Source organism: Chrysochloris asiatica, unplaced genomic scaffold (assembly GCF_000296735.1).
Source record: "Chrysochloris asiatica unplaced genomic scaffold, ChrAsi1.0 scaffold00346, whole genome shotgun sequence".
NCBI lineage: Eukaryota > Metazoa > Chordata > Mammalia > Afrosoricida > Chrysochloridae > Chrysochloris > Chrysochloris asiatica.
This window is the reverse complement of record NW_006408864.1, coordinates 705314-717929: the sequence shown is the minus strand read 5'-3', so window position 1 is coordinate 717929 and position 12616 is coordinate 705314. Positions and strand designations below refer to the sequence as shown.

Here is a 12616-nt window from a genome sequence, read left to right as displayed (position 1 = left end):
ACGATCAACGTTATCTACCATATAAATAAGAAAAAGGAAAAGAACCACATGATCATATCGACTGATGCAGAAAAGGCATTTGACAAAATCCAACACCCATTCCTGATAAAAGCACTCAACAACATAGGAATTGAGGCTGTAAATCCTTATGGGAGCAGAAAGCCTCATCTTCTTTTAATGTCCAAGAAAAAGCCAATTGTCTAAATTTCAGTGACTCGTCTCAAGATATCTCAAACTAATCCATCTGCTGCAACTTTAAATATTAAAATACTCTCTAAATAGTAAGTGGACTCATTTTCCCAACAAATCTAGAAAAGATGATGAATGATATTCACAAAGAAGTGACCCTTAATTTTTATGGGTATTGTATTTATAAAACAACATACATTTCCTAACAAAAAAGATTCCAACACTACAAAAAGTACTAAAAAACAAATCACCCTAAATCCAACTATAAGGAAACAATGGAAAAACTAGGCAAAGATCATTCCAGACAGCTCTTCACTTGTATGTAAAATGGCTGCACAAGAAAATTAAAATAACAAAAAGGATCACACTATGTACACAATTTATGGCAAAAAATAATATCGGTTATATTTTTATAAGGATATGAGAAAAATTTAAATGAAATAAAACTTAAAGTGTAAAAAACTGCTGTATACCAGGTAAGTGTTCCTTTAGTGTAGTGCTATAGGATAAGTACTGAACTGCTAACCATAAGGTCAGCAGTTCAGATACACCAGCCACTCCTTGGAAACCTTATACAGGGTCATGTTGAGTCGGTTATAACAACCACCACCACAAGAAATTGGTTCCTAAAAAATTACTGCTAAATGTTAAAACTAAATTTTAAAAAGCATTAAGTGGAGGGTTCTAACTTTCCATTTTAAAAAGTGTTCAATGATTTAACGCATACCTAAAATTTATACCTTTACTTTCTCATAACAAAACTTGATTCTAGATTTTTGGCAGTTTACTTGTCTTTTCATGATATAGCATTTACATTCTGTTAATGAACCATAATTCCTTTAGTTGTCCCATATACACTTTGCATTTAAATAGGTCCTCTCCATTTCCCATGGTTTCCTTTCTTTGTTAGGCTGGATTCCACTGCCTAGGAATTCTCCAAGAAGTTTTAGATGTTATAATCACTTGATACTTTATATTGCCACAGTTTTTATTCTTAAACTTGTTTGGTATAATATTCTTGGATCTCATTTTTTTTCCCCCTCAGAATTTTAGAATTATTGCTTCACTATCTCCTATGACTTGATTTTGATATGTAGAAGTCTGAGGCCAGACTCTTCCCTCCTAAACCCCTTGCAGAAGATTTGTTTGATTTCCTGGATTCCTAATTCTTTATTTATCCTCAACTAATAACAAGAAGGATATGGGATATGTCATAGTATTGATCATTCTGTATAAATTTTTCTAGAGCAAGGTATGTCCTTTCAGTCAAGAGCTCTTCTTTCATTTAAGGAGGAATTGTTTTTTTATTCAAATGAATACTATTTGTATTTCTTTACCAGGTTCTCTTCCTAAGGAATGCATTTTCCTATCATATGTTGGATTGCCTTTATTTATCCTCTTTATTAGCAACTTCTAGCAATTTCTTTCTAATTGTTTTAATGTTTGTCCTTATCCTCTGCAGTCACACTGATTACCTCAAGACTATCTTCCATGATAAATAACTGAATTTTAGCCACAACTACTTTATTCCTTATTCCTTTTCATTTTAGGTACTGAATTTATAATTGTGGGCTTGAAATCACTTCAATCTCCTAACTTTCATTTTATCTCACTTGGTTATCTTATCATTTTTGTTATGAGTTCTTTGTAGTGTATAGCATTCTCAAAGCATATTCTTAGTTTACAATTATTTATACCCAGAGGTCTTTTTTGGGGGGGAACACCAAGTTGCTTCTAATTTTCCTATCCAGGAATAAATGTGACCTTTTCATATCATTCTATACCTTCTTTTGCAGGAACACTGTAAGCAGCTCTGTCTAGACCTTTACTTTTGTGTGCAACTGTGTGAGGACTGAGTGCTTGATTATTCCAACATTGCCTCACACACATTTGTCTTCTGCTCTGAGCTATAAATGAAGGACTGGGTGAGGCTTGAGGGAGCTGGGTAGTGGTGTGAGGAAGGAGAAAATAAGGCTGGGGTTGGAACAGCATTTGTTAAGAATCCTGGCCCATTCCAATAACCAGACTTAAAATCCATTCCTGAGAGCTTTGGCTAATTGGTACACTGTGACAGGCTTTCCTGTAGCCACAGAGAAACCAAAGTGACATAATGGGGATTCCCTAGCAAACTTTTTATCACCTTCCTCCTCTATTAGGGGGCATCCATGAGGAATCTTACCTTGAAGAGAATAAATTCACTAAATGAGAATAACATGGTAAACTTTGTTGTTAAGTGTTGTCAAGTCAGTCCCGACCCATAGCGGCCCTGTATGGGTTTGCCAAGGAGTGGCTCGTTAGTTTGAACTGCTGACATTGAGGTTCAAACTGACCTTATGGTCCAGTACATCATCCCACAGCACCACACACCTCAGAGTATAAGGTAAAAACCACAGAGATTGATTAAATTGTTCTGAACTGGAATCTGAGCATCAACTTTTAAAGTGATTCTAATATGCACCCAAGTTGAGAGCACTGGCTTATGTAGTTATGATCAAGGCCAGATGGCCGACCAGGATTCAATATATAACACTATATAACGACTCACTGTATAACACTAACTCTGAACTTAGGGAGTAAGTTTTAAGTAGATACTGCAATAATTACTCCAAAACATCAATATAAAACAGTTCAAAATACACACTACAAAATACGACCACTAATAGTTTGGTTAATAAAACAATTTATCAATTGTCTGCTGATGCGCACATACCTGTAATTCACATACTTTATAGGTATGATGCTAGATGGAAACAAAGAAGAAACGTGATTACCTGTCCGAACCTGGATGAAATTCTGAAAGCAAGGAGGGTCGTCTACGAAGTTGCTGCTGCTGCTGCTGCTGCTGTAACAGCTGTGACGCTTGGCTGACTTCAAGATGAGAAGAACGATATTCCGGGACCGCAAATTCCTATATGGAAATGACCATAGACTAATCATGAACCAAAACATGAATAACAGCATGAAATCAAGTCATGTAGAAATACATGAGGGGGCTTCAAAAAGTTTATAGAGAAATAATGGCATTTTTCCATACACTTTTTGAAGTCTTGGTTATATGGGCTACAAGGTACGGAATAAACAACAATAATAGTTTCGGTTCATCATTGATAGAATTATCCTCCACATCAGCCTACAGCAATCAACATCTTATTATTCAACATCATTCAAAATGAAAGGCATGCTCCATCTACACTTGTATTTGATTCATTCCTCTAGCAGCACATTATAACAACTCCCAATTTATATAAGAGGGCTTCAAAAAGTTGATGGAAACCTGGCTACCATGGCCAACTGCTCTGAAAGGGATGACATTAGAAGGTCCTAGATAGAATGGAAGAAAAAGTGGAACAAAACTCAAAATCATAAAAAGGCCCAGCATACTGGTCAGAGACAGTGGCCCTCCAAGCCCTTGGTCATCTCTCAGGTATAAAAAGGAAATAAACTGCCATGGCTCAATTTTCAGTCAAGCAATTAGGAGGGGAACAACAACTCTATGCATACCATAAAATGGGTAACCATTTGAGATCAAAATGGGCAACATTTACCTGAGAGCAAAATTCAAAAGGGCTGGGAAAAGAGGAGGAAAGGAAAGGGAAACTACAAGAAAGATAAGTCATGTTACACTGAGGGGATTGCAATGACTGAGATGAAATGAAGTACATGAGATCTGTGGAATGTTGTAGTGTAGTGAATTATCTAATGTTTCTTCTAGCCATAGTCTGTAACTTGCACCAAACAATGTTTCTACTCTGCTGGATCTGGGTAAGAGAAGATGGGAGAAGATACTGATAGGATGGCATCACTCAGCTGTGGATATTAGCAGAGTTAACTGTAATTGTAAAAAATTGAAACTTTTAACATGGGTATAAAACAAACCATTTCAGAACCAGGTGGGAGGATCTCACTATTATCAAGAAGAATGAACCAGGAGTGGACCACATCCTTTGGACCCCGAGATCCCTGTGCACTGAACTTTCTCAACCCTGGAACAGAAAATTCTGACACTGGAGGAGTGGAAGAGGAAAAGGAGCAGCATAGCCAAGAGACAGAGGAGGAGGCAAAGCAGTGCGCTTCCCAGCACACGCAGCAATTAAAGCTAAATGACTGGTCAGGACTACTTGTAGAGTAGATTGCCTCCAGGAACTTAAGTGGGGGAGCTAGGTTCCTGAGGCATGGAGCTAAAGCTCAGCATCTTTCAACTGAGGGTTGGAAGAATGTATGTGTCTTGTGGGCAATTGGTAGAGTTGGGTGTCCTGTGGGCATTTATCAGCAGCCTAAAAAGTGTTGTCAATATTACCTGGGCAAAGAGAGGATTGCCTATGGACACGGCTAAGGAGAGGCTGTTCTGATTGAACAAACTGTGCCCTGGACATTTTGGGCTCCTGATTTGCAACCTATTAACTTTCAAAACCCACCACTCATTTGTAAGTTTGTCATACTGTGGTGGCTTACATGTTACTGTGATTCTGGAAGTTATGAAACTGGTATTTTAAATGTCAGCAGGGTCATCATCAATGGTGGTCAGGTTTCATATGAGCCTAAGGATTAAGACAGACTAGGAAAAAGGGAGACACACTACTTTTGAATAATCACTGAAAACCTTATGAATAGTCACTGAAAACCTTATGAATAGCCGTGGAACACTGTCAGAAAGCACCAGAATACTGTAGATAAAGTGCTGAAAATGAGCCCTCAGGTTAGAAAGCAGTCAAAATGTGACTGGAGAAGAGCTGTCTCCTCAAAGTAGAGTTGAACATGATGACATGAATGGAGTAGACCTTCATTAGCTGATGGGGCACAACTCAAAATGAAGAGACACAGTTGTAAAAATCCATTAATAATCAGAATATGGAATGTATAAAGTATGAATCTAGGAAAACTGGAAATTGTCAGAATCAAAACGGAAAACATAAACATCGATATCCTAGGCATTAGTAAACTGAAATGGACTGGTAATTTTGAATCTGGCAATCACATGGTACGATGACAGGAATGAAAAATTGAAGAGAAATGGCATCACATTCATCATCAAAAAGAACATTTCAAGATCTGTCTTGAAGTACAAATGCTGTCTGTAATAGGGTAATAGCCATAAACCTACAAGGAAGGCCTTGTTAATATCACTATTATTCAAATTTACAGACTACTAGAGCCATCAATGATGAAACTGAAAATGTGTACCAACTTCTGCGATCTGAAATTGATCAAAATTCAATTAAAACGTATTGATAATTACTGGCAACTGGAATACAAAGGTTGAAAACAAAAAGGAAGGATCAGCAGTTGGAAAGTACGCAATGGTGATAGAAATGATGCTGAAGATCACATGATAGGATTTTGCAATACCAATGACTTCTTCATTGCAAGTACTTTTCTTAAGCAACATGAAAGACTATACACATGAACCTCAACAGATGGAGCATACAGAAATCAAACTAACTACATCTGTGGAAAGACAGTAGAAAAGCTCCATTATCATCAGCCAAAACAAGGTTGGAGCTGACTATTGCTCAAATGCAAGTTCAGGCTGAAGCTTAAAAAAACTAAAACAAGTCCACACAACCAAAATAAGACCTGGAACATATCTGAATTTAGATCATCGAAGAATACATTTGATGTATTAAACACTAAAGACGATAAAGACTAGAAGAGTTGAGGGATGACATCAAGAACATCATACAGGAAGAAAACAAAAGGTCACTAAGAAAACAAGAGAGAAGAAGACCAAAATGGATGTCAGAAGATTCTGAAACTTGCTCTCCATTGTAGACATAGTAAAGCAAATGGAAGAAATGGGGAAGTAAAAGAACTGAAAACAAAACTTCACCGGAAAGCTTAAGAAGACAAAATGACACAATGAAATATACAAAGACTGGAGTTAGAAAACCAAAACGAAAGAACACACTCAGCATTTCTCAATCTGAGGACACTGAAATTCAAGCCTTGAATTGCAATATTGAAGGATTTTATAAGCAAAATACTGAGTAATGCAGAAATCACCAAAAGAAGATAGAAGGAACACACAGAGTCACTATACAAAAAAGAAATGGTCAAAATGTTCAACCATTTCAAGACGTAACATATGATCAAGAGTCAATGATACTGAAGGAAAAAATCCAAGGAGCATTGTAGGCACTGGAAAAGAACAAGCCTCTGGGAATTGATGGAATACTAATGGAAATATTTCAACAAACTGATGCAGAACTAGAGGCACTTACTCATCTATGCCAAGAAATTACTAACACAGCCACCAGGCCAACTGATTGGAAGAGATCCATCCATATTTGTGCCCATTACAAGGAGAGGTGACCCAACGGATTGTAGAAATTATCGGACAATATCATTAATATCCCATACAAGTAAAATTTTAATCAAAATAACTATAAGACTGACTGTAACAGTACATTGACAGAGAACTGAAAAAGATTCAAGCCAGATTCAGACAAGGACATGGAACAAGGAATATCATTGCTAACGTCAGATGAATCTTGAATGAAAGTAGAAAATACCAGAAAGATGTTTACCTGTGCTTTATTAGCTACACAAAGGCTCTCAATTGTGTGGTTCATGACTTGCTACATACAACATTGCGGAGAATGAAACTATGCTCATGAGGAACCTGTACATAGACCAATAGGCAGTTGTTCAAACAGAACAAGGGAAAACTGAATGATTTAAAATTAGGAAAGGTGTTGAGCCGTGGTTGTATTTTTCACCATACTTACTCAATCTGAATTCTGAGTAAATAATTTGAGATACTAGATTATATTAAGAAAAATGTACCATCAGGATTGGAGGAAGACTCATTAGCAACTTGCAATATGCAGATGATACAACCTTGCTTGTTGAAAGTGAAGAGGACTTAAAATATTTACTGATGAAGATCAAAGACCACAGCCTTCGGTATGGATTGCACCTCAATATAAAGAAAACAAAAATTCTCACCACTGGACTGATAAATAACAAGATAAATGTAGAAAACAATGAAGTTGTCAAAGACTTCATTTTGCTCGGATCAACCATCAACACTCATGGAAGCAGCAATTAAGAAAGCAAACGACACTGTATTAGGCAAATCTTCTGCACAGGTCCTCTTTAATGTGTTCAAGAGCAAAAGACGTCAGTTTAGGACTAAGGTATGCCTGACCCAAAACATGGTGTTTTCAATAACCTCATATTCATGTGAAAGCTGGACAGTGAATAAGGAAGACCACAGACGAACTGATGCACCTGAGTTATAGTACTGGAGGATGAAATGCCAAAAGAACAAACAAATCTCTGTTGGAAGAAGTACAGCCAGAGTGTACCTAGGAAGTAAGGATGGCCAGACTTCATATATCATGCTTCATACATATTATCAGGAAGGATTCGTCCCTGGAGAAGGACAACAGGCTTGGTAAAGTGGAGGATCAGAGAAAAAGAGGAAGATCCCCAAGACGACAGACTGACACAGTGGCAACAGCAATGGACTCATGCACTGCAACAACTGTGAGGTTGGCACAGAACCGGCAGTGTTTAATTCTGTTGTACATAGGGTCACTGTGAATTGGTACCAACTCAATGGCACCTAATAACAACAACTTCCCAAATAAACCCCTTAAATGAATATGGTATCTGAGTCCTGTGTGACCACTGCAAGGGAGTTTCCAACCCAACTGAGGAGTTTAAAGGGTTGCGAGAGGAATGGTTAGGGCTTCATATTTTGCAAATGTAAAACTGATCATCTGCTCTGTAAACCTTCATTCAATTCACAAAAGTTTAAAAAAAAAAAAATTCATGGAATTAAACAGAGTAGAATTTTTGCACAAACATTTTGAAGTGCCCCCTTATGTTACTCACACAATCTCAAACTCATGTGCTTAATATAAAATTCTAAAAAGCACACTCCAATCTTAAATCTGAAATGAGAGAATCAACATATCACATTCATAGTTAAGTTTATCCCTTTTAGTAGTTTTTGTTGTTATGTGCCATCAAGTCAAGTTCCGACCCACAGGGACCCCGTATAAGGTTTCCAAGGAGCAGCTGGTGAACTTGAACAGCAGGCCTCCCAGTCGAAAGTGAATTTTGACAAAACAATACAGGCAGACTGATTGATTACTACAAGAACAAGCAAGTTGCTCACCCAGGAGACATAAAAGCAAGTGGTCAGGTCCCCTCAGAGCAAACCCCCTTCCAAGACTAAGACTCAATAGGAAAACAAGCTCTGATTGGTGACCACGTTCATCACTGATAAGGGGAAATGATGGATAAACAGCAATGAAGCTGCGAGGTAAGCCCTACAATGTTCAATAAACTCCTGTGAAGCCAGGTGGAGACCGGGTTGGCCAGCAGTGTGGGAAGACCTGGGGACTCTTGGGCCCAGAGTCAGTGACATAGCCACAAAGGACTAGAGTGGAAACTGAAGTGTCCAGCTGATAAGAAGAGAGGGCATATGCACAAGAACACCCACATTTGCAGAAATACCCACTTGACCTGGCTTCAATGACTGGATGATCAGAGCTCAACTAGAAGAAGAAAGAAGATGGAAAAAAGAGTAATCTGATACAATTTGATGAACTTGACCTACATCTATGGATGCAGTAGATCAAAAGAGGGAACAAATCTTTACAGCAAGGATTATTCCCACCCCCTCCATACAGAGTAGAAAGAGATGAGCAACTTGAACATTGGCTACCCAAAGCGGGGGGGCGGGGAGGCTATAAAGGCAAGAATTGACTGGCTTACAAGCTTTCAAGAAGGAACCTAGATCCAGAGGGTGTGGAGGAAGGTATAATCTTCACCGAGTAGTATCCAATCTGTCTAGGCAGAGCTGATGAAAAGAGATATGGTTAGGTCTCTTGTGATACAACAGTGAATAATTGTTATCAGAACTGATTATGAGGGTTGGGGATGTAAAGGTGACGTTTTGTAGCAAGAAGGGGAGTGATTAACTTTGCAGTCTAGGAGCAGAGGTCCCTAGGACCATCAATGGAAAAGAGCGGAATGTGGGACCCTACCCAAAGAAGCAATGACTTCAGAGATGGAGGCAGAGACGATGATGTGGAGAGATGGAGCAGCTGGGGACTTTAGACTCAGAGAGAGAGAGAGGGGCTGTGTGCTGATGACTGGCGGACAGGCTTGCAGGGAATACCCTTTGGTTGGTTGATGCATGGAGGGGATTGTAACTATGGCAATGAAAGGATATACGATAGGATGAATGTAAAACTAATGTTCTTCCATGTAAACTATCACATAATTCACAATAAAACATTAAAAAAAATTTTTTTAAAAAGAAAGTGAACTTTACAGTCCAGCACATTAACCAACAGCACCACACCAGTTAGGTGCTTGTGTATTTGTTTTTCTAATTTTCTTCTGTTGTTTCTGGAAGAATCTCTTTTCAAATGAAATCTATTATACAATCTAAATCATAAGCAGATATTTAAACATAGAATTACCGAAAACCCAGCAATCCCACTACTATGTATATACCCAAGAAAACAGAAAAATGTTCACACAAAAACTTAAACACAAATGCTCACAGCCGCACTATTCATAGTCAAAAAAATGAAAACAACCAAACTGTCGATCAACTGATGAATAGATACACAAAACAGTGTACACATACATTTGGGTGTTGAGTTGCTTCTGACTCATACTAAACTCACATGACTAGAGAAGACGCCCAGAGGGTTTTCTTGGCTATATCGTTATGGAAACAGATTGCCAGATCTGTCTCCCAAGGAGTCGCTGGGTGGGTTCAAATGACCTATCTCTTAGCAATAGAGAGTTTAAGTGCGTCACTACTAGGGCTTTTGAATGGAATATTATTCCATCATTAAATAGGAATGCAAAAAAATAGGGACAAATGTGAGGGCTCTAATTCAGGAATACACAAGACTACCATACATTTTGAAACCTACACAAACAAAAGTAGACAAAATAGATGATTGGGACATACTAAAAATTAAAAACTTGTGTGCATCAAAAGACTTCATCAGAAGAGTAAAAAGGAAACCCATAGAATAGGAAAAAATCTTTTGCAACGGCACATCAGAAAAGGGACTCATTTCTAAATTATATAAGAAACTACAACACCTCTACAAGAAAAAGACAAATAACCCAATTAAAAAATGGATGCAGGACATGAACAGACACTTCACCAAGGAGGAGATCCAGGCAGCCAACAAACATATGTAGAAATGTTCAAGATCACTAGCCATTAGAGAGATGTAAATCAAAACAACAATCAAATATCATCTCACACCAGTAATAACAGCAAAGATCAAAAAAGTAGAGGACAATAAACGCTGGCAAGGATGTGGAGAGACTAGGATGCTCCTGCACTGCTGATTGCAAAATGGTCCAACCTCTCTGAAAAGCAATATGGCGCTTCCTCAGAAGGTTGGAAATAGAAATACCTTAAGATCCAGCAATTCCTCTACTTGGTATTTACCCACAAGAAACACAAACAATAACACGAGTAGATATATGCACACCAATGTTCATAGCAGCACTATTTACAGTAGCAAAAAGATGGAGATAGCCAAAGTGCCCATCAACGGAAGAATGGATAAACAAACTGTGGTACATACACACAATGGAATATTATGTACCTGGAAGAATAACAAGGAAGCTGCAAGCCACCGCATAACATGGATAAACCTTGAGGACATTATGTTGATTGAAATTAGTCAGTCACAAAAGGAGAAATACTGCATAGGACCACTACTGTAAAAAACTAAGAAAAAGAACCCATACGAAAGTAGGGGGGAGGGAAGGAGTTTCTTTGCTGGTTACTGGGATGTGGAGGGTGAGGCAAGGGGAGGAAGGGAAAGGTGGAACACAGGGTGGGGACCAGACACAGGATAATTTGGGTGCTGGGTAGGGGGTAATACACAAGAAGGGGAGGGAAATGGAAGAATAAGGTGGATGGAAGAGGTTTGCATGAGCTAAGTGGGATAGAGGTAAATAATGATGTATGCACAATCTTGGAACAAGAGGGCTCTAAGATATAGGGATTGAGGCATGGTTGGAAAGGGCAAAAAGGGGGAAAATAATGTTAAGATGCTTGGCTGTCTTTTGAATCTTGGTTTCCCTGGTATATCATTATAAAATAGACGATTGAAGGGGAGAGAAAGGAATAGCCAGAAATATCACCATAGAAAGCTTTTAAGTCTGTCTTCTGCCTATAACTGATTGGAATACCGAAAACAGGGTTACAATGTGCCCAGTGAAGTAGGCTTCCTGTGGAGTCTCTGCATTACATAAGACTATAGGGGGAATCCTGAACCACATCCAAAATCTTCTGAGGTGGGATATTTCCACTTGAAAGGACGAGAAGACCAGAAGATCCTTCTTGAAAGAAAGTGACATGAAAAATACAAAACAATAATGGCAGTCGACTACTACAAGAACAAGCAAGTTGGTCACCCAGGAGACATCTAGGCAAGTGGTCAGGTCCCCTCAAGGCAAACCCCCTTCCAAGACTAAGACTCAATGGGAATACACGATAGGACATGTGCTTTGACTGGTTGGTCACCGATAAGGGCAAGTGAGGGAATAACAGCAATGAAGCAGCAAGCTAAACCCTAACACGTTCAACAGACTCCTGTGAACCCAGGTGGAGACCTGGTTGGCCAGCAGCAGTGTGGCAAGACCTGGGGACACCAAGGCCCAGAGTCAGTGACATAGCCACATAGGACTAGAGTGGAAACTGAAGTGTCCATGTGATAAGAAGAGAGGGCGTATGTACAAGAGCACCCACACTTGCAGATTATACCCATTTGACCTGGCTTCAATGGCTGGATGACCAGAACTCAACTAGAAGAAGAGGAAAAAAAGAGTAGTAATCTGATACAATTTGATGAACTTGACCTACATCTATGGATACAGTAGCTCAAAAGAGGGAACAAATCTTTACTGTGAGGATCATTTCCAACCCCCTCAATACACAGGGTAGACAGGGATGGGCAACTTGGATATTGGCTACCCAAAGTGGGGGGGGGGGGCGGGGAACACTACAAAGGCAAGAAGTGACTGGCTTACAAGCTATCAAGAGGGAGCTTAGATCCAGAGGGCATGGAGGAAGGTAGAATCTCCATGTAGTAATATCCAATCTGTCTGGGCGGGGATGATGAAAAGATATGGGGATGGCTCTCATGTGGCACAATAGTGAACTGCTATCAGGACTGACTCTGAGGGTTGGAAAGGTAAAGGTAGATATTTATAGCAAACATGTATAGATATTTTGTAGCAAAAAAAAGTGGTTGACTTTGCAGTCCAGGAGCGGAGGTCCCTGGGACCATCAAGGGAGAGCAGAATGTGGGACCCTACCCAGAGAAGCAGTGACTCCAGAGATGGAGGCAGAGACGATGACGTGGCGAGATGGAGCAGCTGGGGACTCTAGACCCAGAGAGGAAGAGGGGCTGTGTGTTGACGACCG

General features: G+C 39.2%; 1 protein-coding gene across 2 annotated transcripts in view; it reads right to left on the bottom strand.

Moving 5' to 3' along the window:
* NCOR1 (nuclear receptor corepressor 1) overlaps positions 1-12616 on the bottom strand; it is a 213667-nt gene that overhangs the window by 162927 nt on the left and 38124 nt on the right. Inside the window, exon 3 of one of the 2 annotated variants that reach the window (XM_006875906.1) lies at positions 2961-3097. The exons of the other annotated variant lie outside the window; for it this stretch is intronic. Coding sequence (XP_006875968.1) covers positions 2961-3097 — 137 coding nt within the window. The remainder of the gene's footprint in view (positions 1-2960; positions 3098-12616) is intronic. 2 annotated transcript variants of the gene reach the window in all.